Consider the following 24,297-nt stretch of genomic DNA (forward strand, 5'->3'; position numbering starts at 1 on the left):
AAGGCAGCCATGACAGTGGAACTAAAGGAGGACTCAGGGAGGACTTCCAGAACTGCCCAGAGAATGATGGGGTGAGCTTGAGTTTTGGAGGAGGAGCGGTAATGTGCCTTTCACTGTAACCACTTTTTAAAAAATCTTTTACCATCACAGTATTCTACAATCGCACGCTCTACACATCCCCAGCCCTTTTTATTTTTTATTCTGAGACAGGATCTTGCTAAATTGCCCAGGCTGGCCCCCAGGAAACTTCTGTTTCTGGAGCCTGGATGATGGATGAATGGATGAATGAATGAGAACCAACACTTCACTCCCCCTAAGACATTCCTGGCCCACGAGCGACACCTCCCCTCCAGGAAGAAGGCCACACACAAGTCAGTTGGTCAGCAGTGGTTATTGCACCATTGGCAAATAATGAAACGTGTGTACATTAGCGACAACAGCAGGATCAGCAACAACTCTCCAAAGTACCTGCGCCAAATCCGTTACATTCTTCACAGGAGAGGAATAAACAACACACACACACACACACACACACACACACACACACACACCACAGGATGAAAAGCAATAAATTATTTATCAGCCTCCTCTCTGCCCAAGTCCTAAGAAGAGGCACAGTTAAAGAGTAAAGCCTGCCCAAGCCACTTCCAGGATCTCCCCTGTCCTCAGCCTGGCAGTGACCAGCCAAAGCCAGAGGCTGGGCAGGGCTTCCTCTCCCTGGGCAGAGGCGAGCTTAAATATCTGGCTTCTTACCAGAGGAGAACTATTTACAAGGTAGGTGGCCACACCAGTCTGGGCCAGAGAAAGTTAACACAAACCCTGGGGTGTGCCAGCCACACCTCATACTACTGCCTCCTTCCAGGGCAGCAGAAGGGACAGTCTCTGTGGACATGTCAGGTTCTTCTCCATCTCCAACATGGCTCCTCCGTCCCACAGGACTCAGTCAACCCACAGAATTCAAAGCCTGGAATTTTTCTCTCAAGTTTCTCACTCGGCCCTGCTTGGTTGGGTCTGCCAGTTCCTTGGCACCGTTTTCCTTCAGCCAATACGCTGACAAGTCCTGGGAATCTTGGCCCTGTCCCTCCTGGGCCTCGGGTGAACTCGGTCCCTGTGTACTGCCCTCCTCCTTGGGCCCTGCAGTGGGGCTGGGAAGGGGCCTCTTCTCCAGGACAATCACGCGCTGGTTGTTGTCCAGGGTGAGGTCTGCAGTGACGTACAGGGCTTCTCCATTCAGCCCGCTCTGGTTCTGCAGCTCAGGAGGCATGGGCTGGGCATCCGCTCCACCTTCCTGGCTCCTCCTTGTGCGCAGGCTGCTGCAACGGCCCACCCTGCCCACCACAGGCGGCTGCACCATGTTCTCAGGCACTGAGCGACTCCGATTGACTGGCAGGGGACGGGGCCGGCTGCTCTCACTCTGGGCTGCCCCGTCACGAGCATACTTGGAGCAGAGCTCACGGACATCAGGCCAGTGGAAGGTCTCAGCATCCAAGGGGCTGAGGGGGCTCCGGGTGGAAAGCCGGGTGCCTGGAGAGGTGGTCCTCGCACTGGCCGCAGGGGGACTGAAGGAGAAGCGTCGTGGTGATGTCTCCCCCGCAGAGTAGGATTTGGGAGGGCTGTACTCCTGGGCCACCAGTGGCTCACAGCTGAACAGGGACAGCCCAGGCTTCCTCTGGCCTGTGAGGAGAGAAAAGGCTGCATGAATTGCTGTGCAAGAGGGCACAGCCAGGGAAAGAGGCTTCTGTCCCTGTTCTCAGGCTCACACTCCAGGCAAGACTGCTTTTGCATGTGAAGAAAGAGAAATCCAATCTACCACCCACTGCCCCTTTGTAAAGAGGGATTGGAAGAATGGAAAAAAAAAAAAAAAAATAGCAGTGAGGGGAAGGAGCCAGGGATCAAAGTGGGGGACAAGAGGCTGTGTTTCTGCTCCTCCAATGGGTAGAACACTGACAGGGCTCTACTGAGTGCAGGGCTGGCCTCAGGGTGTTAGACTGGCTGCCAGGGCTCACCCCTCTCTTTGGTATGACCTTGTCCCCAGCCCCATACTAGTGCTCTACTGCTGAGCTACACCCCTATCCAGGGCAGAACCTCTTTGAAAGTCACGTCCCCCAGGGGCAATGGCTACTAACTGACTTTTCCTAGACCTGCCGTTCCACCATACCTTTGCCGTCAGACAGCTCCGCAGACTCCTCGTGCAGGCAGGGAATGGTGGAGTTCTTTCCATCTGTATCTGGAGCCGCATTCTCCCACTGTGGCGATGGTCTGGTCGGTGTTGACTTGATATTCTTGATCCGGAGGCTGTACTGGCGGGCCAGCTGGTAGACTTTGTTCTTGACGCGCTCACTCACGTGGCCGTCCATCACATGGGACAGCTGCACGATGCGTGGGTGCAGCGGGGTGACCAGCTCCCCCTGGGCCCCACTGCTCAGCTCCCTCACCAGCTCCTTCAGCTCCCGGGCCAGGCAGGCTTGGCTGGGCTGCTCAGTGGGTGAAGCACTTTCCGGAGAGGCGGTGACCGACTCCTCAGTGATGGCCCCCAGCTCATGTTCCTCCAGGATAAAGAGCGGCTCCTGTAGGTCAAACCCATTGGCCTGACCCTGACCTGGCCCAAGCGGGTGGTTTTGCTCAGCAGACTCCATTCTCTCCCACATCTTAACAATTTCTGATGACGGGCGGAACTCAGCATCTGTGACAGGGGCTGGGTCCTCTATGGCCACCTGTTTGGGCCCTGGGAGGTCAAACAAAGCCCACGATGCCACCTTTGAGCTCGCCTGTCTCTTGTACCCTGCTGGAGCTGCTGGCTTCAGGTCTGGCCCTGGAAGGTTGTTGATCCTGGAAACGGAGCTCCTCACCAGTCCTTTAGGGATGTAAGAGAGACTCTCCCGGCGCCGGACACTGAAGCCTGCATCATGATGCTCTGCGTTCTCATAGTAGCTCTTAATTTTATCCAGCAAAAGCCGATCTCGGGTGGAGAGAGCTGATTCTTTCTTGCAGGAAGATCTGTCAGGCTCCCCCGGGCAGCCTGCATTTGGGGTCTCTGTCCCAGTGGCAGCAAGGCCACTGTCTGTGGCCATCCCTGTGTTGATGCCCACTTCTGGGGCACACTGGGAACCCAGGGAATCTGTCGTGCTGCCCCACCGAGCCAGGCCCTTCTCACTGCCCTCCAGGCTGAGCACGCTACTGCTCCGGCTGACCAGGCGCGGTGTCCCGAAGCCACTCGACTTGCCATTGCCATCCTCCAGGGACAAGCTGCTGCACCTGGAGAAGCTGCTGACGAACCGCTCAGCAATGACGCTGGCCTGGTCTAGCACAGAGGGTGGCAACAGGCTCTCAGGCTCCTGGGCTGCCCCCACCTCCTCCTCCTCACTGCTCAGGGCCTTAAGGTCCTCAGTGCTCTCAGCCCCCACAAAGTCCACCATGTCCACCGGGGGGTCCATCCCCAGGAGCTCCTGGTGGGTGTCAAGTTCTATTTGCGGGACATCCGGTGGCTCTGTTTCTGAGGGGATCTCCTCGGTGCCAGGGCCTTTCGTGGCAGCAAAGACCTCCTGCTCAGCCCCAGGATCTGGGTCTGCTTCAGCCTGAGACAGCAGAGAGAGCTCACATGAGTAAAAAGCCTTCTTCACAAGACCTGGCAGTGTAAGCAGGGAGTGGTGGCTCATGCCTGTAATCCCAGCACTTGGGAGGCTGAGGCAGAAGGATCGTTGCAAGTTCGAAACCAGCCTGGGCTACAAAGTGAGTTCAAGGCCAGCCTGAACTGCATAGTATGAGATCCTGTCTCAAAAAAGACAAAACAAACAAACACAAAAAAACAAAACCTGGCAGTGAGGAAGGCATAGCCAGCTCACGGTGCAGCGAGGAGCCTTGCAGTTTAGGGCCAAAAGCAAGCAGGATGAGTGACTTAAAAGTAGGGCGACAGGCCCTGAGAGAGAAAATGCTCCTGTTCTTCAATTACTCTGCAGCTGGGGAGTGAGCCCCCGGCCTCACGGCCAAGGAAAACCCTAGAGCAGAGGAGGACAGTGGGACCTCTCGGTGGCAGCCTGCCTGGGAGCTACTGGCACAGGGTGAGAGCATACGACACCAGGCTAGGCACTACCCCGGTACCCAGGGAATGGCTCTCACAGGCACCTCGAGTCACGGCACCTGTATGTCCCTGCCTGATGGCAAGGCAGCTCCTGAAAGCCTAAACGGCTCAGGAGCTAAAGCCTAAACCCAGGCTTGAGCCCCACAAAAGGATACCTCAGCTTCCCCATGCTTGTGGGAGCAGGGCCCTAGGGCAACACAGCACGTGCTGTCACCACAGAAGTCAGGGCAGGAAAACCAGCTCCAGCCAGCCAGCCTCCATCCATAGGTCCCACAGAGACCAAAGAAAGCGCATCTGAAAACTCCCTCTGGACCACCTCAGAGGTAATTTGAGCCATTACCTGGCTGGCACAGCTTTCTAGAGAGGTGCTTAGGGAAAAGAGCGAACAGTCTAAATTCTGAGGAATCAGACCTGATTCCATTACTTCTAATCCAAAACCTGCAGTGCAGACTCATGAGCTAGGCTGCCACTATCCGACACAGTAACTACCAGTATTGTGAACAACTCCAGCACGGCCAGTTCGAATCAAGACCTGCCGGAAGAGTAGCACACACATCAAATCTCAAAGACTTTGTATGAAAGAAGGGATATGACCAGGTGTGGTAGCATACACCTGTAATCCCAGCACTTAGGAGGCAGAAGCAGGAGGATCACTGTAGTCTGAGGCCAAGTTAGGCTACAAAGTGAGTTGAAGGCCAGCCTGAACTGCACAGTGAAATCCTGTCTCAAAAAGACAAAAAAAAAAAGGACCTATGGGATCAAAGAAAATATACTAGAATTAATTTCATCTGTTTATCTTTTTTTTTTTAATATGGCCACCAGAAAATTTAAATTACACATGGGGCCTGCGTTCTAGTATCATAGGGCAACACTGCTTGCCCTATGATGGTGTCCCCACCATGACCATGCATGTTAGAACCTGACATCCAATGTGACAGGATGAAGCAGCAGGACCTTTGAAGTCAGGACTAAGTCACAAATGGGATTAGTGACTTGTAAGAAAGCCTGGCTGGTGCCCTCATTCTGGACTTCTCAGCCTCCAGCACTAGCAATATATTTCTGTTTTCATAAACTCCCAGTCTAAGAGGTAGCTGCTTCAACAACCTACAGCGCCAAGCTTCATTCTTATCCAGTGCCATCTAGATTCTCAGGATTGTCCTGCCTGTGACATGTACCCTGGGATCTGGCCTGAGCTCCCAACCTGATCCTTATAATGTGAAAAAAAGCAAAGCACTCACTCAACAGCACACGCTACCAACAGCACAGAGCAGCAGGAAATGGAGAGGGGGTCTCTGAGTCAGAGACCCAGGTTTGATTTCAGCTCTGCCCTCGGTGCCAGGCCCTCCATTCAACCTCTCAGAGCCTCTTTTTCCTTCTAGAGATGTTGCATCGAGCCAAAGAGATAAAACATCAGGCATGCAGGAGGTGTTCGATCAATACTGACAGCCTTCCCCTTTGACAGGTGGCTGCAGGCCTGATTGAAGTCTAGCTGGCAGGCAGAGCTGGGGTCTTGTGCCCTGTCCAAAGCTGCCTGGCTGAGGGGCATAAAACCTGGTGCACTAGGGCTGGGGATTTAGCTCAGTGGCATAAGCGCCTGCCTTGCAAGCAGGCAGTCGTGAGTTCAATCCCCGGTACCGATAAAAAGAAAAAGACAAAAAAAAAAAAAAAACCTGGTGCACTTCCACTAGTTGTGACCCTTGGCATCGCCTGCAGCTAATCTAAGGAAGGAACGCCTTTTTCTAACTCATGGAAAGATGTCAACTCACTAAACCACATACATACCCAAGCCCGCAAAGGCTTCCCAAAGAGGCAAGAGCCCCAGTGGTCCCAGAGAGACACCCCAGGCCTCAAAGACCTGCCTGCTGGCCTGGAACTGGGCTTCAGCCACCCCTGCACTAACTCCACCCCACCCGCCATCCGCTCACCTCTGGCAGGGAAGAGACAGACTCAAAGCTCATGCGCTTCCCAGCACTGGTTGGAGACCGGTTGCTGGGCCTTCTGCAGCTCTTGGTACTTTCAGACTCCCGGTGTCCCTTTCCCTGCAGCAGGCAGAGGGCAGCGTCAGCTCCAGGACAATCAGGAGCTGGTCCCTTCTGCGTTCCAACATGGGCAGCACCTCCCACACCCCACATCTGTGCCGAGCCAGTTCTGGACCTGAGCTATTCCAGTGCAAGCTGAACGGCCAGCCTGGGGCTGCAGGAATCCATGCAGGTATGAGAGGCCCAGCCTGCCCTTCCTTCAGGGCCAAGGGGACAAGCTCTCTCCTATCCCTGCCATGCCACCGCCCCAGCCCAACTCGTCCTCCTCAGGGGTGGTGTACTAGTTAGTGCCCAGTCCTGGGGGAGTGCATGCCAGGGGCTTACCAGGGCGTGACAGTGAGTGAGGAGTTAAGAAGTGCTGACAGGAGTGAAGGAGCAGGCAGGGCAGGGAGGGGACAAGAAAGGACTCTTGGATGGGCATGCACAGGCCGGGGAACATGCAAGGAGGGGGGGAGATCAAAGAGACACCTCACCATAGCACCCCGGGAGAAAAGTAAAGCGTTGGCCCGATAGTGCCAGCAGTAGAGGGCGGCCAGCAGGGAGCTGGCAAAGTCGGCTACCTGCTCTGCCACTGCCAGACTCTCCTCCACCTCCACTTCCTCATCCTCCTCCTCTGATCCTGGGGGCTCTGGCCTGGCCCCCTTCTTGCTGCCTCCATGCCCTGCCAGGTCCTCCAGAGAGACAGGAAAAGCCTGCTCCTCCTCTTCCTCCTCCTCCTCTTCTTCCACCACTTCCTCCTCTTCTTCCTCCTCTTCCTCCTCCTCTCCGGCCACTCCCTCAGCCTCAGGCTGCAGGCCCCGCGTCTGGGATGGCCGCCCAAAGTCCAGGAGGGCGCCAGCACTGCCTGCATGCTGTTCAGAGCACAAGACACCATCGTGACCCACCTGCTGGGGAACATCCCCCTTCTGCAGGCCCGGTGGGGGCCACTGTGCAGAGGCTATGCCTAGGCACCCAACCCGGGGCTCCCCTGGCATCTGCTGAGGAATGGGGCATTTCATGGGGGAAGGCTGGGTCCTGGTCAGAGCATAGGCCCAGGAGAGGGAAAATGTGAGGTCAGTGCTGGGCGGGCACCCCAGGGTATGGTGCCAGGAAGAGGGTAGAGGGGGTCCCCGTGATGAGAGCCATCATAATCTCTGCTACCCTCACGCCAGAGCCTGCACACAATAGGTAGACAGGTCTGTGCTGAGTGAGTGAGGTAAAGATGAGGAGCACAGAGGCCAGGATCTAGATGTGGCCACCCCACCCACCCTCGCTGCACAGTGTGCTCATCCCCCAGCCTCCCCGTCGTCCCTTCTCACCTTCATTCCTGCTGCTCTGGCTGCTGATACCACCACTGGGTCCCCAGCACACGGGTGAGGGGCGGGGAGGGAAAGAGACCGGTGAGCAGGAGAAGCCTCCCTACAGAGGCCTGGGAAGCCTCACTAGGGGCTCCTACTCCTGTCCAGACTTTGAAGGTCAGGAGACCGAGCTGACCCGGGAAAGCGGGCGAGGTTGTGCGCTGGGGTTGATGCCAGGGACCCTCTGCAGATGCAAGGCTAAGACCCTCTCTAGGGACCCCCTAACCTGTTCCCTACTCCCTGCCGCCCCCAGAGCCCCTGGGGAAGGGCCGTCCACACCCCCCTTTACTCACCTTTGTCACTGAGCTGCCTGAGCAGGTGTCTGGTCGGCTCTGAGGAGGAACAAACACAGACAGGGTGAGTCAGGCCAGGAACAGCTACCCCTGGACGAGTCCCAAGCTCACAGTACCACCAGCCAGTCCCCAGTTCAAGGTCCACTCCAGCTTGCCCCCAGCAAGCCTGTGTCACTAGGCTACCTAACGGCTTCCCAGCAGGGAGGCAAGGCCTAGGCACTCTTACCCCACTGCTGAGCCCAAGCCCGAAGAACGTGGCCCTGGGCCCTGCATTAGTGTGTCTGCCACAAGGTCCCCAGGGTTCCAGAGCTATGGGGAGGGGTGGGCTCAGTGCCACCCCTTCAGAGCAGCCAGCTGTGTCGCCACCTCAGGCTCCACTGCCTCCCTTTTGAGGAGCACATCCACACCAGCTACACCTACATCCAGCCCCTCACAGCACCCCAGCTGGAAAGCAGATTGCACCCGACTTCCTACCACCCTTATGGCCTGCCATTACCAAGTCTCACTGCCTGCGGGGGAGTGTGGCCCTGGTGACAGGTGATGACCCAGCTCTGGGGACAGGACAGAAAACATCCATTATAGCTGTACACAGCCTTTCTGGAGACAGACTGAGACAGAAGGAGTCAGAAAAGAAGACCTCATGTCAAGGGCCCTTTCTCTAGAGCCCTTAGCCTGTCCCTATCACAGTCCAGCTGGCCTTGAGTAGGAGGCTCAGGGCTGGTTTTGAATGTCTATGAACATGGAGGCAAATGGTCTACCTGTGTCTGAGCCGATTCTTAGCAGGAAGCAGACTGAAGAGCTCCTTCCCTAACATACACACACATATATACTCACGCACACACACAGGGCACACCATACACACAGTCTCTCTGCATCAATATACGCAAACACCTAATTGTTTCTAAAGTGGAAAACAAGATGTTTTAGTCTTTTGTTCTAAAACATGTAATTAAGGATATTTAATAAGTCACAGCTAATCTAAGATGGAACAACAGATCCTGGCAGCCTATGGCATGCTTCTCTGCCCAACACAATTCTCTGAAGGAAGAAGCAGATGAGACCCTGGGCAGGCAGAGCAGACGGCTGAGCCAGGTGCTAAGTTCTCATGTGGCCAGAGCCTCCCTGTCTTTGGCTCCTCTCCTGCTTCCCAAGTGTTACCAACTAATTTCTAACATACAGGAGGAATAAAAGGGACACCAGAGATAAGCACACTAAACTCAGCAGGCGGAACACTGTTCAGTATTGGCAAGAGTTACATGATGGACACACCCTAGATGCAAGCTGTCTCTATGGCAACCCAGCCTCCTCACCCCCACCCTGCCCCACAGCACCTGGCGGCTCACACGGCAGCAGCCATGCTGCGGCCCCAGAAACAGAAAGGTTTGGCCCTGGCCAGCACCCTCTAAGCTGAGCATGAAGCATGTTGCAGAAACATGTCTACCTCACAACAGGTAAAACCAAATCACGGAAAGAAGCCAACAAATCTCAAAAACCCAACTCTAAGCATCTTATAGGCTCAAACCTAACACTCATGTCAAAAATTTCCATAAAACAGCTCATTTCCTGAGTGCCTTAAATGGCTAAATTTTTCAAAACAACTCTACTGAGGTGTAATTCTCTTACAATGCACAGTTCAGCTGGTGGCTTTAAGCATACTCACAGAGTTAAACACCAGAGCTAAAGCACTGGTGCTTATGTCATGGTGTTATCACTGCCACTACCATCACTTGGGCACTTCCATGTGCCAAAAGTGTCCCATGCTAAGCAATGGCAAGTAAAGGGTGAATGGGAAAGAAAAAAGTGAGCTGCAGGTTGATTCGAGGCTTTTGGTTTTTGAGACAGGGTCTCCCTGTGTAGTTCAGGCTGGCCTTGAATTCACTAAGTAGCCTGGGCTGGCCTCAAACTTGTGGCAATCCTTCTGCCTCAGCTTCTCAGACCTGGGATTATAGGCTTCAGTCTGGTGCTTCTAACCATAAAACTTCTGTAACCATGCCAAGTTTGACCAGGGTTTGAAATCTATCTAAAGTAATACCAAAGAACACAAAAACACAAGAGCTGTCTGGAGATCACCTGCCACCACCTTTTTGAAGGTCCAAGTTCAGCCCACATGGTGTTCAAGGGACCTAAAAGACATGGCCCATCAAAAGCCAATGCACTTGTGGGTCCAAGCCAAGACCCAGAGAGAGGATGGTCTCATGCCACCCCGGTGCCCCTGACCTAACCCAGATCAGACCCTGAGCCTTGGGCTGAACGGCAGAGTGAAAACAGATATAGAAAACACACACACTCATTACAGCAGAACTGAGAATAAAGGCAAGGTTCTTTCTTTCTAAATAGACGATTCTTTTCAATAAATCCAAGAAAACATTAGCAAGTCCAGTAATGGAAGAAAACCCAGGGAGGGGGAATGGAACTTTTTCCTGAGACCTAAAGTAAATATTTCCTGTCTGGATCTGGTGCCACTTGTCTAACTCTTTTTCCTTATGTCCTGCTTCTACTCTGCTGGTCCAGAACCCAGGTTGGGGACCATGCATGATGTCCAAGTGTTATTCCTGGCCAATGAGGTGCAGACTCTGTGAGTGCCAAAGAAAGGAGGCTCAGATGGAGGGGGAGCAAGACGAAATGCCAAGGCTCAAACAAACAAGTGCTCCTAGGGCCTTGAACAAGAAGGCCCAGAGGAACATGTGCAGAATGGACACAGCAGATGTCCACTGGCCCTTCCCTGGGTTTATTGGAGAGGGAAAAACAGCAACCCCATGTGATGTCCTAGCAGGCCTACCAGATCCTTTGGAGAAGCTGTGCCCACACTCTCTTACCAGACTGCCGGCGGCCCTGACACATGTGAGTGGACACCTCATCCTGGGATGACCAAGCTTTCTTCAGCCGCTCTGGGCTGCGGCGATACCGATTGGGATCTGCATCCAAGAGACAGCTGATCAGGCTTCTCCTGATTCCCCAGCCTGGCCCCTGCCCATAGTGGCCTGCCCATCCCAGCTCCAGGGCCACATGCCACCAGAGCTCCAGATGTCCTCTGTCTCCTCCCACGAGGGGCTCCAGGCACTGTCCCTCATGTGCAGCTGACCCCTAGCCCTCGATAGAAGGGGCCCACCTGAAACAAGAGTCCCAGGCAAAACCTGCAAGGGACACAGCCTGACCTAGCCATGAGCACAACTAGGGACAAAACAGGTAGAAAAGGGTAACTTACAATAGGAGTCCATTTCCAAGATGGCTTCCTTGGCCTGGGAGGGAAGGAAAGCCACTGAGTTACCACCTTGCCAGATCCTGGGCCTCTCTCACCCACCAGGACACCCCACAGCACCGTGCTGAGGCCTGGCACTGTTGTGCCGATGCTGCCATCACGCCAGACATGTTGTCCCCGCACCCCCTGGGGCACCCCAGGCACCGACCTTCTGAGGAATGGTGGCGTGATGGTTCTCCAGGATGAGCCTCTTGATGTGGTGAGTCCAGGTCCGTTTCTCCTCTGCTGTCTTAGCCTATAAGAGCCCAAGGAAACGGGATCTGAGGTTACAACTCCAGGTCAGAAGCTGCCCCGTACAGGTACTACTTCTGCTGGGGAGAAGAGGTGGAAAGAAGTGCCGTGCTGGGCATCACCTCCCCCAAGACCCCAAGGGGTGCCCAAGATGGAACAGTGGGGCTGTGGGCAGCCAGGTGAGCCCGGGAGCCAGGAACCAATGGCAGGCGTGCCAGAAGCTTGGCCCAGCCCTGCTTCCCCTCACCTGGATGTTGTACTGCTGTTTGTTGTGCTGGTAGTGAGTCACGGTGAAGCAGAGGGAGTCTCTGGTGCTCTCAATCAGCATCAGTGAGGAGCACTGTGGGCAGAGGCAGAGGGTCGTCAGGTAGGGCAGGAGGCCCAGGTCCCCGCAGGGCTCAGAATCAGGATGATGCCAGAGCCCCGGAAAGCAAACAAGAAGCAGAGGAGCCGGGGTCCCTGGAAGGGAGAAGCCAGGGCGGCCTGGTTACCGGGATGTGACCCTTGTAGACAAAGTGATCTCCCCGCTTCTTGGTGATGAGCAGTGTTTTGTCGAAGAGAAAGAAAGTTCTCTCGTTGCGCACACGGTGCACACGGAAGGTGCCCTCCAGGACAAGCTCCCCATAGGTGGTCAGGTCAGGTCCCTTCCAATTGATGAGCAGAGACTGAATCTCCTGCAGGATGAAGGCCCGGCCCAAGGGTGAGGCTTCAAGGGCCCTGAGGCTCCCTACAACTCACCCAGCGGGGCGCCACATTCCCTCTTCCCAGCCCCACCAGGCCCTCCCATCCCTGTCTCCCCAGCCTCCCAGCCCACAGCACCTGGAGCCGGACCGCGTGCTCGTGCCTCCTCTTCATGTCATTGATGTACCAGGCCACACAGGTCATGGTATCAATGGCCTCTTCCACCACCTCAAAGCCATCCTCTTCTTTATCAAAATGTTTGGCAATTTCCTGCTCAGGAGACAGGTGTAAGCAGCTCCGTGACGCCTGGGTCCTCCTCGGACCCCGCGTCCTCCGGAGGTGGCCAGGCCTACCTGGAGGAGCAAGTGGTACTTGAGGATGCGCTGGACTGGCTTCAGCAGGTAGGAGCCCAAGGGTAACGAATGCTGCAGCAGCTCCTGCCGCTCCCGGAAGAACTTGGCCTGCTGCTTGTCCCGCATGCATTCCGTCAGCGTGGCCACCGAGCTGGGAGTGGGGAGAAGGGGGCATCATTGCCTGGAGCAGCCTGCCGAGGAGGAAGGGGATCCAGACTCGCCAAGGGGCTCGGCCTCCCTCCTCTCAGGGGTTCTCATTACTCACTTGGGGTAGTTGTTGCAATACTGGGTGTAGATATCAAACTCCTGGCTCTAAGGAGAGACCAAAAATAGTGACTTCAAGGAGTTTCTTATATGACGGTAAACCTGGGAGGACCAAAGACAGGTCTCGGTCCCCTCCCCCAAGTGCTGACAGAGCGATCTTTGTAGTCATTTGTTTAGGACAGTGGTGGGGAGCCTACAGCATGTGTGGCACAGCGCACTGTTTGTATCATCAAGAGCTCTGAGCTCACCGTCCCTGGTCTAGGGCACCCACCTTCCCAGGAGTCCCTAACCCTATACCAGGACTGCCTTCCATTCAAGGCACTGTGCCCACCCTTTCCCCAGTCCTTTGCCTTAGAGAGGGAGCCCCAGGTTCTATCGGGCATTCCTGTCCCTCTGCATGTCCCGCAAGATGACAAGAAACAAGGACCCAGGCCTGCTTACCCTTTCCACAAAGCAGCTGGCCACAGCCACCGGGTCACTGTTGCAGCTGTCCAGGTCTCTGAGCAGCTGGCTGGGTGGAGAGAAAGGCTATCAGATGTGGCCTCTGCAGCCTCCTGACAGAGATGTGCCACTCAGTGTCCCACTTGCTAAGATGCAGCCCTGCCAGCCCTGCAGTCATGCTAGGAGCCAGGACTTCCACCCTGAATGAGCCCTGCCCTGGGCAGCAACCACAGAAGGGATCCAGCACAGGACAAAGACAGGAGCCAGGGAGCTCCACATGCTCAGCAAGCAAGCGGGACAGGAAGGGGACACTAGTACCCACCTCAGGAGGGGACAGCTCCTCTGTGGGCAGGCGCAAACACATGAAAGCAGAGATTAAAGGTGGAAGAAGAAAAAGGACTAACAAAACAGGTCCAGGTGAGATGAAGGATTCGGAGAGAGATAGACTGAGCTCCAACACCCCTTTAGAGGGGGCCACCGTGGAAAAAGCACTCCCCTGCCTCCTCTATCTGTGTGCCTCTCCCACCCAACCGCCCATCTCCCTGCTTCCTAAACTCCCTCAGCCCCTGTCCATCTCAAGGGGACGCTATTCCCCAGCCAGTGCCCTTCCCTGAGGGTCTGCGGTCCCGCAGCAGCAGACCTGGACAATCCCCGCTAGGCCTTGTTCAGCCTCTCCCATCCATCTTGTCTGCCCTCTGCATTCAACTAACAGGCAGTCACCTCCAGGGAGCCCCATTTTTCTTGGAATCAGTGAGAAAGAGAAGAAATTACAAGATGTGCAGAACAAAAAGACAAAGGCAGAGGGTCTAGTGGTCCCCTGAGAGGGTGCTGTCTTAGGCGGGACCATCAACAAGCACATGTCCTCTAATGATCTCACCTGCCCTTCATCAGCCCCGGGCACATTTTCCCAGTTGCTGTCCTCTCTCCAGCACGGAGCTAATTATGCCTCGTTTAGACAGATCACCCTTCCCAGTCCTCAGAGATCCAGACCCAGACGCACATGTCAAAGGCCAGAATCCCAGGACATCCAGGGCTCCTTCTCAAGCCTCCCTGAGAGGCCCTGGGTAGCAAAACACAGTGAGGGTCACCCCTACGCCCTCACATACCTGTTCAGCGCATAGATGCTCTCTATGTTCCCAAACAGAGCACTGACTTGTTCTGCCTTCAGCAGTCCCGGCGTTTCAATGATCTTCAAGAGGTAGTCCTGTGTGGACAGAGGCACTCGGCACCTGGCTGCTCCCATGTCCTTCTTGTCCCCTAACCTCTTCTAACCACATGTCGACTCTGTCCTGCATTTTACAGCTATGATGCAATTTCACAGGCAGTGCCCACTGTACTGTGTTGGAAAGTGTCCACCCCAAAATTCATGTCCACTTGGCACCTTACTTGCAAATAAGAGCCTTGCAGATATCATTAGTAAGGCTTTTGGAGTTTTATCATATAATAGAGTGAGAGCTAAATCCAATGACTGGTGTTTGCATAAGAGGAGAGGATGTGGAGACACAAGAAAGATAATGGGATGAGATGGGGGCTGTGTAGCCACAGGTCAAGGAATGCCCAGAATTACCAGCAACTCCCAGAATCTAGAGGAGAGGCATGGAAAGCATTCTCCCTTGGGTCTCCAGGCCATCGCCTTGATTTCGGACTCCAGGGAGGATTGATTTCTACTGTTTCAAGCTACCTGACATGTGCTAAGCTGGTACATGCAGAGGGCAGAGGGCTTCTCAGAAGCAGCCACACAACCTCTTTGCCTGTGTTTCCCGAGCAGTATAAAGCCCTACCCCAGAGCCCAGCTCTGGGGGAGACCCGAGGCTCAGGAGGTTATAAGCCACAGCCAGGAAGTGGTAGAGCAGGGACGTGGATATGCCTGTCTGGGATCAGTCCCCACAGACACCCCCGTCATTCTGGGGCCCTCCTGTCCCCATCAGTGATGCTTACACCCCAGGCATCAGCAGGAAGTGTTGCCACCCAAGCTGCCAATGTGGCTTGGTGTCCTGAGGACATAGGAGATGTCACAACCTCCAGGGACAGGAGCCCAAGTTTCCCTACTGCTCCATGGGAGGCGGATGTGCCAGGAAATGCCCTTCCCACACCTCAGCACTCACCTCCACAATGCTGCGCAGATCCTGCACATACATGCGCTCCGTTTCCACGATCTCCCGTACCACTCGGCCCAGGTAGCTGAGCTTGTGATGCACAGTCCCCGCTGTGCGGCCGCTGAGTGGGGAGAGGGGTCCCTTCGCATTCAGCCAGCCGCTGGAATTGTTATTGCTGTTGGGGCCATGCCCGTTCTGGGCTGCAGCCTCAGGACCAGCGGGCTCCTCCATGGTGCTATGGCTGTCACGGGAGGAGCCAGATGAAGAGGTGGTGGATGTCAGGCTTGCTGGCCGCTCCTGGCTGCCATCTTGGTGGAGGGTGGCAGAGACAGGCATCCTGGCATCGCTGCCTGGGGAGGGCACCTCGGGGAGATTCTGGAGCAAAAACAGACAGAAAGTCAACCTCTGAGTCCTCACAGAGTCAGAATGTGGAAAGGAGATTGCCAGAGATGGGAGAGAGCAGAGTGGGAAGGTGTTGTTAGTGGGAACGGAGTGATGGATGGAGCGACAGTGTGAATGCACTTAACATGTTTGAACTGTTCTCTTAAAAATGTTTCAAGATGGTGCAGGGAACAGTGGCACACATGGGCAATCCCAGCACTCAGGCGGCTGAGGCGGCAAGGGCATCCCTATAAGTTCAAAGCCAGTCTGGGCTACATAGTGAGTTCAAAGTCAACCTAGACTACATAGCAAGTCCCAGTCTCCAAAAAAGCAGTTAAGATGGTAAGTTTAAGTTACATCTATTTTATCACAATTAGAAGAAAACTGAATGTGAGGAGGAGGAGGATCATTCCCTCAGACCCAAGAGTACTGCTATGAGTACAGGGTACCCTGGTGACACCCCTTTCTGATCCCAGCAGCCTCACCTCCATTCTTCTGGGAGCAGGAAGAGTGGCCCACCTGTAAGATGAGGATACGTATGGCCCACCCCAAGGCTATGTCCTCAAGGACAAAGTGACCTGATGCCTACAGACCTCTAAGCATAGTGTGCAGCACACAAAATTTCCCAACATCCATGAGTATGGTGATGAGCTGACAGGTGTCAAAAAGCTCATCCCAAGTGCGTGCCCAGCAGGGCCAGGGCTAGGGTCACCATACAGACTGGTAGGCAATCTCCCCAGGGCTACAGCATCTCAGGGCACTGGTGAGCTCACTGTGCATCTGAAACCCTCTGCATACTGATGTTAGGAAGAGGAGAGGATGATTCTCAGAAGACTGAGCCAACTCTGCTACATCCTGGCCCCTGGCACAGGCAGGCCCCTGACGTAGCCAGGCCAGGAAATTCCCCAGAGCTGAGCCAACTCAGAGTTTCTGTGAGCTCTCTCAGCACCTCTGGGTCAGAGCAGGAAACTGTGCCCAGGTAAGAGGCTCACTAGGCCCCAGGCAGACTTCAGAAGGCACAGCTCACCTGGAGCCCAAGGGGGAAGGCACAATGGCCAGAGATTGCATAGGTCATGGCCTTTAGGAAACACAGGACACCTCATGCCCACTGCATAGGACAGGAGTGCACCAGCTCTACTTTCTAGAAAGTTCATTTGAGTGCTATTACCACAGGGGAAAAAGAGTCTGGAAATCCTCATTCCTGCCGACCCACCCAGAACTGACAAGCAGCCACACCACAGACATGGCCTGAGGCCTGAGCCACTACAGGACCTAAGGCTTCACTCCAGAGCCCGTCTACCTCTCCTGCCTCTGCTCTCACCTGAGAGCTAGCACTTCTGGCTTTGGTGAACACTGTCCTCTCTGCCTGGACATTATTTGCTCTCTGCCCTCCTTTTGCTCTAAGTGCAGACCTACAGGTCTCTGATTGCAAACACCCTCCAACCTGGGCCCCTGCCTCGTGCTCCTACAGCCCCCCAGTTTCTCTCTTTAGGCAGCACACACCATGCTGTGTGAAGTCTGAGACCCTCCGCCTTGGACAGGCAGTTACTTAAAGGCTAACAGAGGTCATAAGGGCTGTTGTGCCAAATAACATAGAGAACAAATGGATGCTTCTACTAAGCTAAAATCAGGCATGTCCAAACCTGCTCACCTCTACCACTAACTCAGCCAGAACTTTCTCCAGTCCTGTGTGACTGTGTCTCCACCACAAGCAAGGTGGAGAGGATTACCATGCTGAGTGCGCCCCACATTTAATCAGCTGCCTCTCTCAGGCCAGGCCAGGCAGCGCCATCCATCCCAGCACAGGGAAAGACAACAGCTCATCCACACCTCTGCACTCCCCCTGAGGCCCTGGCCCAGCCCACCTTGGCCAGCACAGCCTTCAAATCAGTTAAGCCCCGAGTCCCTCCTCTCCATCAGTCCCAGCTAGGACAAGAGGGCAGGAACTTGTGGCCTAAGACCTTTCCCAGATTAGCCCTAGGTCAGTCAGCTCCCGTGGGGAGGTTAAATGGGAAGGGCATGAGTCCCAAATGGATTTTGCAGCCAGCAGGTCACAGCCTGAGAGTCACACACACACACACACACACACAGGAACACACATGGGGAGATCTGTCTCTAAAGGTTGCCTCTGGGGCCCCATTCTTCAGGGGTCCTGCTGTTTGAGGTAACTTCAACCCCACTGTGTGAGCCAACTTCAAGCCCTGAAACAAAGGCATCTTTTCTACTTGGAAAAGTTTTCGAGGTAGAACACAGCTACCTGCCTGCAAGTCCAACTTTCATTTCAAAGTTAAATCAGCCTGGGCCACATAGGGAGTTGAAGGCCAGCCTGGACTATATAGTGAGAGCCTATCTCAAAAAAAAAAAAAAAAAAGAAAGGAGAAAGGTTAAAAGTTAAAAGGTCCCCAGACAACATGGTAAATTTCTCAAATGGTAAAAGATGCTCCAGGGATCCACCCATGATTACGAGGGCCTCTCTTCTGGACAGGAGAACTCAGGGCCAAGAAAGAGAGGGTGGAAGGGAAAACAGGGCTGAAGGCCAGCAAAGGAGCTCTGAGTGCAGCCTGTTAGGAGGGACGCCGAAATGATGAAGACACACACTGCCGTGTTTGAATGCTGGTGTGTGCTTGTGTCCGTGTGTCTGTGCTACTACCAAGCAACGTCCCCGGCCCTAAGCTCCTGCTATGTATCAGCAGGTTCTGGCTGCACAGGCCAATCCGAAGCCCTGCTGTGCACACAGCTGGCTGGGCAGGGCAAGCTTCCTTCCTGCTGGACAAGCATCACCTAGTATAAGACACACCTCCGAGCAAGGGGCAGAATTTGGCTCCTCATACTCATCTTGGAAGACTGTGCTGGGCACGGGGTGAGGTAGGCAGCAGCCACCCTTGGCGGGTTCACCCCACCTCACCCCGCAGGAGCCCATAAGGTGTCCACTCCACTCCCATTCCCTGGCCAAGATTGCTTCCCTCTTTCAGCATGAGTCAGTCCGTGAGTCCAGTCGTTATCAGCCTGTGAATCGTCGTCTCTAGAGAACTTGACATCAAGTCTTTTTTTTTTTTTGGAGGCAGGGTTTCGCTGTATGGTTCAGGCTGGCCTAGAACTCACTTTATAGCCCAGGCTGTAGAAGCCCTCCTTAAAGAGGCTCGCAAAGACCTTTTTTTTCCTGATGGGTCTAAGATGTACAGATGTTCACCTATTTTCAGGCTCCAGGCACAGGAGAGGAAGACAGCTCAGTCACACTGGCTCCTTCTCACTCTTTCTCCAACTTTCTCTAAATTTAAATGTAATCTGCAACCTTCCTCCGCCCATCCCTGCTAGGCTCCCTGGCCCCACCCACAGGCCTCAATCTCCCCAGCGGCAGCAGGCAGGCTACAGCAGGCCCCTGGGATTCTGGGCACAGGGGACCAGGCCAAGTCCCACATCCTTCCCCTCCCAGCTATGCCTCAGCACCATGCCCTCAACCTGACCCTGCAGAGAAAAAGACACCCCGCAACATGCCACAGAGACAAAGGGGACAACTACTCCCTCACTCATTGTCCCTTCAGAAAGGGTCTTCCCAAGGGGCACCCATGTGGAGTCTTGGACCTCTCACTTCTGGTGGTCCTGCAGATCCCCAGGAATCAGCCACATCGCTGCCCCCACCACCACCACAGCGGGCCGCAGCGGGAGAGGCAGGGAGGTGACATCATTGTTTCACCTACTGCACTTCACCCCACACGGAAGCGCCACAGCTGTGCAACTGTGAACAGACAGGTAGCGTGGGGGTTCCCCAAAGGCAAGGCTCCAAAGTCCGTCGTGGCACATGGGAAGTCTGTGAGAAACAACAGGAGCAGCCTCCCCCCACCTGACTTCTGTACCTCGGCACTGCTACGTCCCAAACGTCTCAGAAATCAGCACAACCAGAGACCCTCCGAGCTTCCCTGGAACAATCCCCCAACTCCACTTCCAGAAATGGCCTCTGGAAGAGAGCCAGAAGGAAGCCACAGGGAGCAGCCACAACTTTTCCAGACGACAGGGTGGGGAGCAATGTGAGCTTCCACCAAGATCTAATCGGAAGCCTGGACAAACTCAGCCGTGCTCTCCCCGGGCAGCACAGCACGCCCCATGCCCCACGCCACACCCCGTGCCCAACTGTCCCCACAAAAGCCCAGCTCTGCAGGCTCCCTGGGAGGGAAGCCCCCAAGGGTTCTGGCCCTTGTCTCTGGCCCAGCTCATTGCTCCCCGACTGAACCTTCTGGAGACTCAGCACAAGTGACTGTGTCCAGAGCGATCCATTTGTCCTGCAGAGGCTGCACTAACGGTGTGTCAACCCACGATCCGGGGGCCACCTGAACCAGCCCAACTGGCTCATTCATTTTCCTTGAGGAATTTGCTTCCCACAGCCTCAGAGCAGCAGGGGATGGAAAAGGATTGTGGCCACACCCCGGAGTCCTCCCACCTGCATTCCAGGAGGAGGTTGGAGCCTGCACTAGAAGCCCAGAAAACTCCCTTGGCTGTACCTAGAGAAGGAAGGGAAGCCTCCTGGCACCTCTCTTCAGCAGGAGGATGGGTTCTCCACACCCCCAACACTTACTCATGCTGTTTCTCAAACCTGGATTGAGTCCTTAGGGTCTCCACCCCTACAAATTTAGCCAAATCAGTTTGCACAGAAATTTCTCAACCATTTCCAATCCTTCCCAACATATACGTAGGCTAAATACCTACAATGGCTGCAGCCTAACCCTCAGCGCCTTATATGGCAAGGAACTTTAAATGTAATTAAATTAAGGAGTTCTCTTTTCCTGCAGTACTGGGAGTTGAACCCAAGGCCTTCACACTGAGCTATATCCCCAGTCCTTTTTATTTTTATTTTGAGACAGTCTCATTAAATTGCCCAGGCTGGGCTTGAGTTTGTGCACATCCTGCCTCAGTTTCCAAGTGCTGAAATTACATGCACGAGCCACCACACCTGCCTCCAATTAAGGATGAGAAATTACCCTAGAACATCTAGGTGGGCCCAAAGTAATTAAGAAGGCCCCAGCAGGAGTCAGAGTCAGACAGTTTATGTGATGACAAACACAGCCCGACAGAGATCAGAAGATGCTATGCCGCTGCCTTTGGAGATAAAGAAAAGGGGCGATGGGCCAAAGGACAAAGAAACGGATTCCACCCTGGAACACCCAGCCAGCCCTGTGGACCAGGCCTAACTTCAGGCCTCCAGAACTTTAAAATAATAAATACTTATCATGTTAAGCCCCTCCGTTAGTGGAATTTGTTCCAGCAGTAAAAAACTAGTACACATTCTTCTTTGAACTCAAGTGACCCTGGAATCACTTGAAGCCCAGGCCCAAGCTATGCAAGCATTTCTTTTAGACCCGCCATTGAAACCCGGGGGAAAGGCATCACTAGGTGCTCAGTCAGGGCCTGCTGGGAGGACTGCAGGATCCTGCCTGGAACTCCCCTGGCGACGCCCACAATCAGGAGAAAAGTAAACAGTGAGGAGGTCAGGACAAAGCCAGCTCCTTCTCTCTGGACTACAGAGTACCCAGCAGCAAGTCACATTAGTCACCAGCAGCAAGTTTCCGGTGCACCCAGAGGTACCCAGGCCCAGGGACTATTCATTCACCCCAGCAGTACTGTCCCACCTGGTCCCCGCCAAGGGGCGAGTGCAGGCTATAGCTGCCCAGCTATGCCACATACCAAGTGATCAGTCATAAAAGACCAGGAAGGAGGGCAGAGTGCCAAGTTTGAACATGGAACAGCAATGACAAAGTCCCCCTACTAATGTCCCAGGAAAAGCTGCCTACCAGGAAGTTTCAGAAGCAGTTAATAAAGTCAAACGAGGGCAGCTACTATTATGAGAAACGGATGCTGCTCACAGATAAAGCAGGCCAGATTAGCTTCCAACACAGCTTGTCACCTCACAAGGGAAAGATACAAAGTTCCCAAAAGACAGGATAGAAACAGGAAGCCATAAAGACACTGTTACAAGTCACCCCTGGACATGAGACAAAGTCTAAGTTTGCAGGGGCCCTGGCTTTCTCTTCTCTTTCTTTTTTTCTTCATTTGGTGTGCTACTTGTGTGAGGGCACTAAGAAAAGAAAGGGAATCATCCTTGCAGAACTACAGTATCTACCGCTATACCGTGTGAGGCACCGGAGAACACCCACATGAACAGAAGGGCTCCACTAGGTCCTGCCAAGCTCTAGGCGAAGAAGAGAAAACGCATGCACACACAAGGATCTATAGAAGATAAATGCACTCAGTTCATCCTCAGGCATGGGGTCAGGCTGATGTGCTTTAAACTCAGGTCCTCTACTTTCCTGTCTGTGTGGAGCCAGGGACAAGTCACCTGATCTCACTAGGCTTCAAGTTCCTCATTGGCAAAATGTAACAGTGGCACCCTGTCTGGCTTATCTCCAGGATGATGATGATACAAATAAATAACCAGTACAGCCAATCCAGAGTAAGTCCACCAAGAATGATCATGGTGACCTTGGTGACAATGATGGGTAAATCTCTTATTTGTTCCATCAGCACCAGGATAGGAGCTTTTTCTGACTGGTAGCTATTTTTTTCCATCCATATCTTAAATTAGTATAAAGGTACAAGTTTCTGGCACTTGGGAGGTTGAGGCAGGAGGATTACTATGAGTTAGAGGCCAGCCTGGGCTACATAGTAAGATGATGCCTCAACAAACAAAAAACAAATATACATATATTTATGTGTGTGTATATATATATATATATATATATATATGAATATGAATATATCTTGGTAAGCCAGCATAATCCAATCCTCCCTCACCAACCCAGTATTAATCATTCCTCTGCAGTCCCAATATTGGATCAGACCATCCTCATATAAAGGGCAAACACAAAGCAATTCAGCTGGAAAGAAACAGCCTGATAGCCATATTCCACAACAGTGTGCATGAGTCAGAGTCCCACTGTGGTAGGAGGCAGGGCACATTCCTCAGCAAAGACAGCAGTACCACTAGGAGCTCGGACAGGACAGAGCTCTGAAGCATAGGCCTTGAGTACAAACACAGGTAAGGCATTCCATGCAGCAAACGCATAAAGGAGTGACCAAAAATAACATCCTTGACACTGTCTTGGGTTGTAACTCCAGCTTCAGGGTGTACACCGGGGAGAGCCAAGGCATGACACAGAGCAGGAAGAAACGGAGAAGGCCTGGGCCTGGGGTCCACACCCAGGGGTCCACATCCTTGAGTCCCAGGGGATATCAAATAAGGAAAAAGAGAAGTGTGTGTGTGTGTGTGTGTGTGTGTGTGTGTGTGTGTGTGTGCACGAGCTGGGGGCTAGAGCCAACACTCCTCAAAATGTGCCCCAGCTCTGCTCCTGAGGCCTAGATACAGTGCGGTTCGGCAAGTGCTTTGTGCCTCAGTGGCTACTTTCTCATTTGTGGAGAACCCTAGCTGCCCTTGCTACCAATTGTGAGCTTCGGAATTCAGTCTCTCGACAACAAGTATTCATCAAGTAGCTACTCTGCACAAACACACTGTGGTGGCCTTGTGGCAGAGACAATGATGAATCACACAGTTCTACTCCCAAGAGCTCAGATTCTGCTAGGAGTAACAGGATCAGCCCATCTGGAACAAAGGAGGTAGAGAACAGCAGCATGGCGCCCGCAGGGGACTCAGTGCCAGAGGCTCCGCACTCCAGCTCCAGCACCTCAAAACCAAACCAAAACAAAAACACAGGCAGTGTGTCAGGAGAGGTTTGGGAGTTCCCGGCTACTTTCAGTTTCTTTCAACACCAGTGAGCTTGATGCTAGGCCCTGGGGAGACCTGAAATGAATGACACATTGTCTCTGTGTTTGAGGAACTTGAATTCTAGAAGAAAAACCACCATATAAACAATTCACAAAACAAGGGTGCTGGTACAGAAGTGTGAATAAATACACAATGCTAGCCAAAGCAGCAGCCTGTAGCCAGCAGGCGAGGCATCCCTGGAGGAGGAGGCGGTCAGCCAGTCACAATGACAGGTGAGTCTCTGCCAGGTGAGAGGACAATTGAGGGCACCTGATGCCAAGAGAGTGGGGCACATATGAAAGCCAAGTCCTACGGAAAAGTCCCCCCTCCCCCCGACACATACCACTCAAGACCCACCCTCTGGCTGGCAGTTAGGCTGCGGACAGATGAGGAAATCTTCCTGGTTTTGCTTGAGAGGACCAAGACTGGTGGAACAGGGGTCCACGGGACCAGGCACAAGAATGCATCCCTGACAGGTACAAACCGATACGTGGGGCTGTGGCTCCAGGTCCTTCCCTAGAGTCAAGCAGTGTTGGAGAAGAATGTAGAGGTCGGAGGGTGCTGATGGTTTACGGAACATTTGTGGGAGAAATAGCGCCTCAGGAAAGGTGGGTTAGAGGGAGGAATGAGACTAACCCCAACCCCAGGGGAGAAATGACCAAAATAAAGGTGAAAACCTCAAAGTATGCATACATTAGCTGCTTCTAAAAGAGGTAAGGTGCCACTTACTCTATAAAACCCAGATTCCAGGTCTTAGCAGGGGGTCTGAGCCCTATGGGACGCTGCCTCTGGGGTGCCCCCCTGGACTGCGGAAGAGGTGTCAGGGAGTGATCCCTCAGAACACAGCTCCCTTCCCACTTCTGCCCAGAAACGCCCAGATTCAGTGAATTGGCATTTGAGCAGCCCCCTTCCCAGCCACCCTGGCCTTCTCCTCTCAGGTCTCTTCTTCACAGGTACCACCAGGGCAATACCTGAAAGCCTCTTGCAAAGCCCTGGGCTCTGAGTGGGGCCTAACACAAAGAATTCTGGGCACTGGAAACCGTCAGCAGCCCAGCTGCCCCGGGGGTCTGCATCCTAGAGGGTGGAGGTTTTCC

The 24,297-nt window shown here is 53.8% G+C and overlaps 1 protein-coding gene across 4 annotated transcripts in view; it reads right to left on the minus strand.

Annotated features, from left to right (window-relative positions):
- Positions 1–372: 372 nt before the first annotated feature.
- Plekhg3 (pleckstrin homology and RhoGEF domain containing G3) overlaps positions 373–24,297 on the minus strand; it is a 41,078-nt gene continuing 17,153 nt past the window's right edge. For 3 of the 4 annotated variants that reach the window (XM_013155315.3, XM_063241052.1, XM_013155314.3), the window contains exons 2-18: positions 15,082–15,447; positions 14,083–14,180; positions 12,977–13,046; positions 12,537–12,583; positions 12,272–12,422; positions 12,057–12,188; positions 11,729–11,911; positions 11,485–11,577; positions 11,155–11,241; positions 10,953–10,986; positions 10,564–10,662; positions 7,748–7,786; positions 7,416–7,450; positions 6,591–6,968; positions 6,004–6,117; positions 2,159–3,575; positions 373–1,674 (exon numbers count right to left, since the gene is read on the minus strand). In XM_013155315.3, the coding sequence (XP_013010769.2) occupies positions 944–1,674; positions 2,159–3,575; positions 6,004–6,117; positions 6,591–6,968; positions 7,416–7,450; positions 7,748–7,786; positions 10,564–10,662; positions 10,953–10,986; positions 11,155–11,241; positions 11,485–11,577; positions 11,729–11,911; positions 12,057–12,188; positions 12,272–12,422; positions 12,537–12,583; positions 12,977–13,046; positions 14,083–14,180; positions 15,082–15,408 (4,035 nt within the window). In that variant the 5' untranslated portion in view covers positions 15,409–15,447 and the 3' untranslated portion in view covers positions 373–943. The remainder of the gene's footprint in view (positions 1,675–2,158; positions 3,576–6,003; positions 6,118–6,590; positions 6,969–7,415; positions 7,451–7,747; positions 7,787–10,563; positions 10,663–10,952; positions 10,987–11,154; positions 11,242–11,484; positions 11,578–11,728; positions 11,912–12,056; positions 12,189–12,271; positions 12,423–12,536; positions 12,584–12,976; positions 13,047–14,082; positions 14,181–15,081; positions 15,448–24,297) is intronic. The other variant, XM_013155316.3, reaches the window with a different exon arrangement.

Source organism: Cavia porcellus, unplaced genomic scaffold, assembly GCF_034190915.1.
Source record: "Cavia porcellus strain 051 isolate PalLab524CR breed Dunkin Hartley unplaced genomic scaffold, mCavPor4.1 scaffold_31, whole genome shotgun sequence".
In the NCBI taxonomy this organism is placed as follows: Eukaryota; Metazoa; Chordata; class Mammalia; order Rodentia; family Caviidae; genus Cavia; species Cavia porcellus.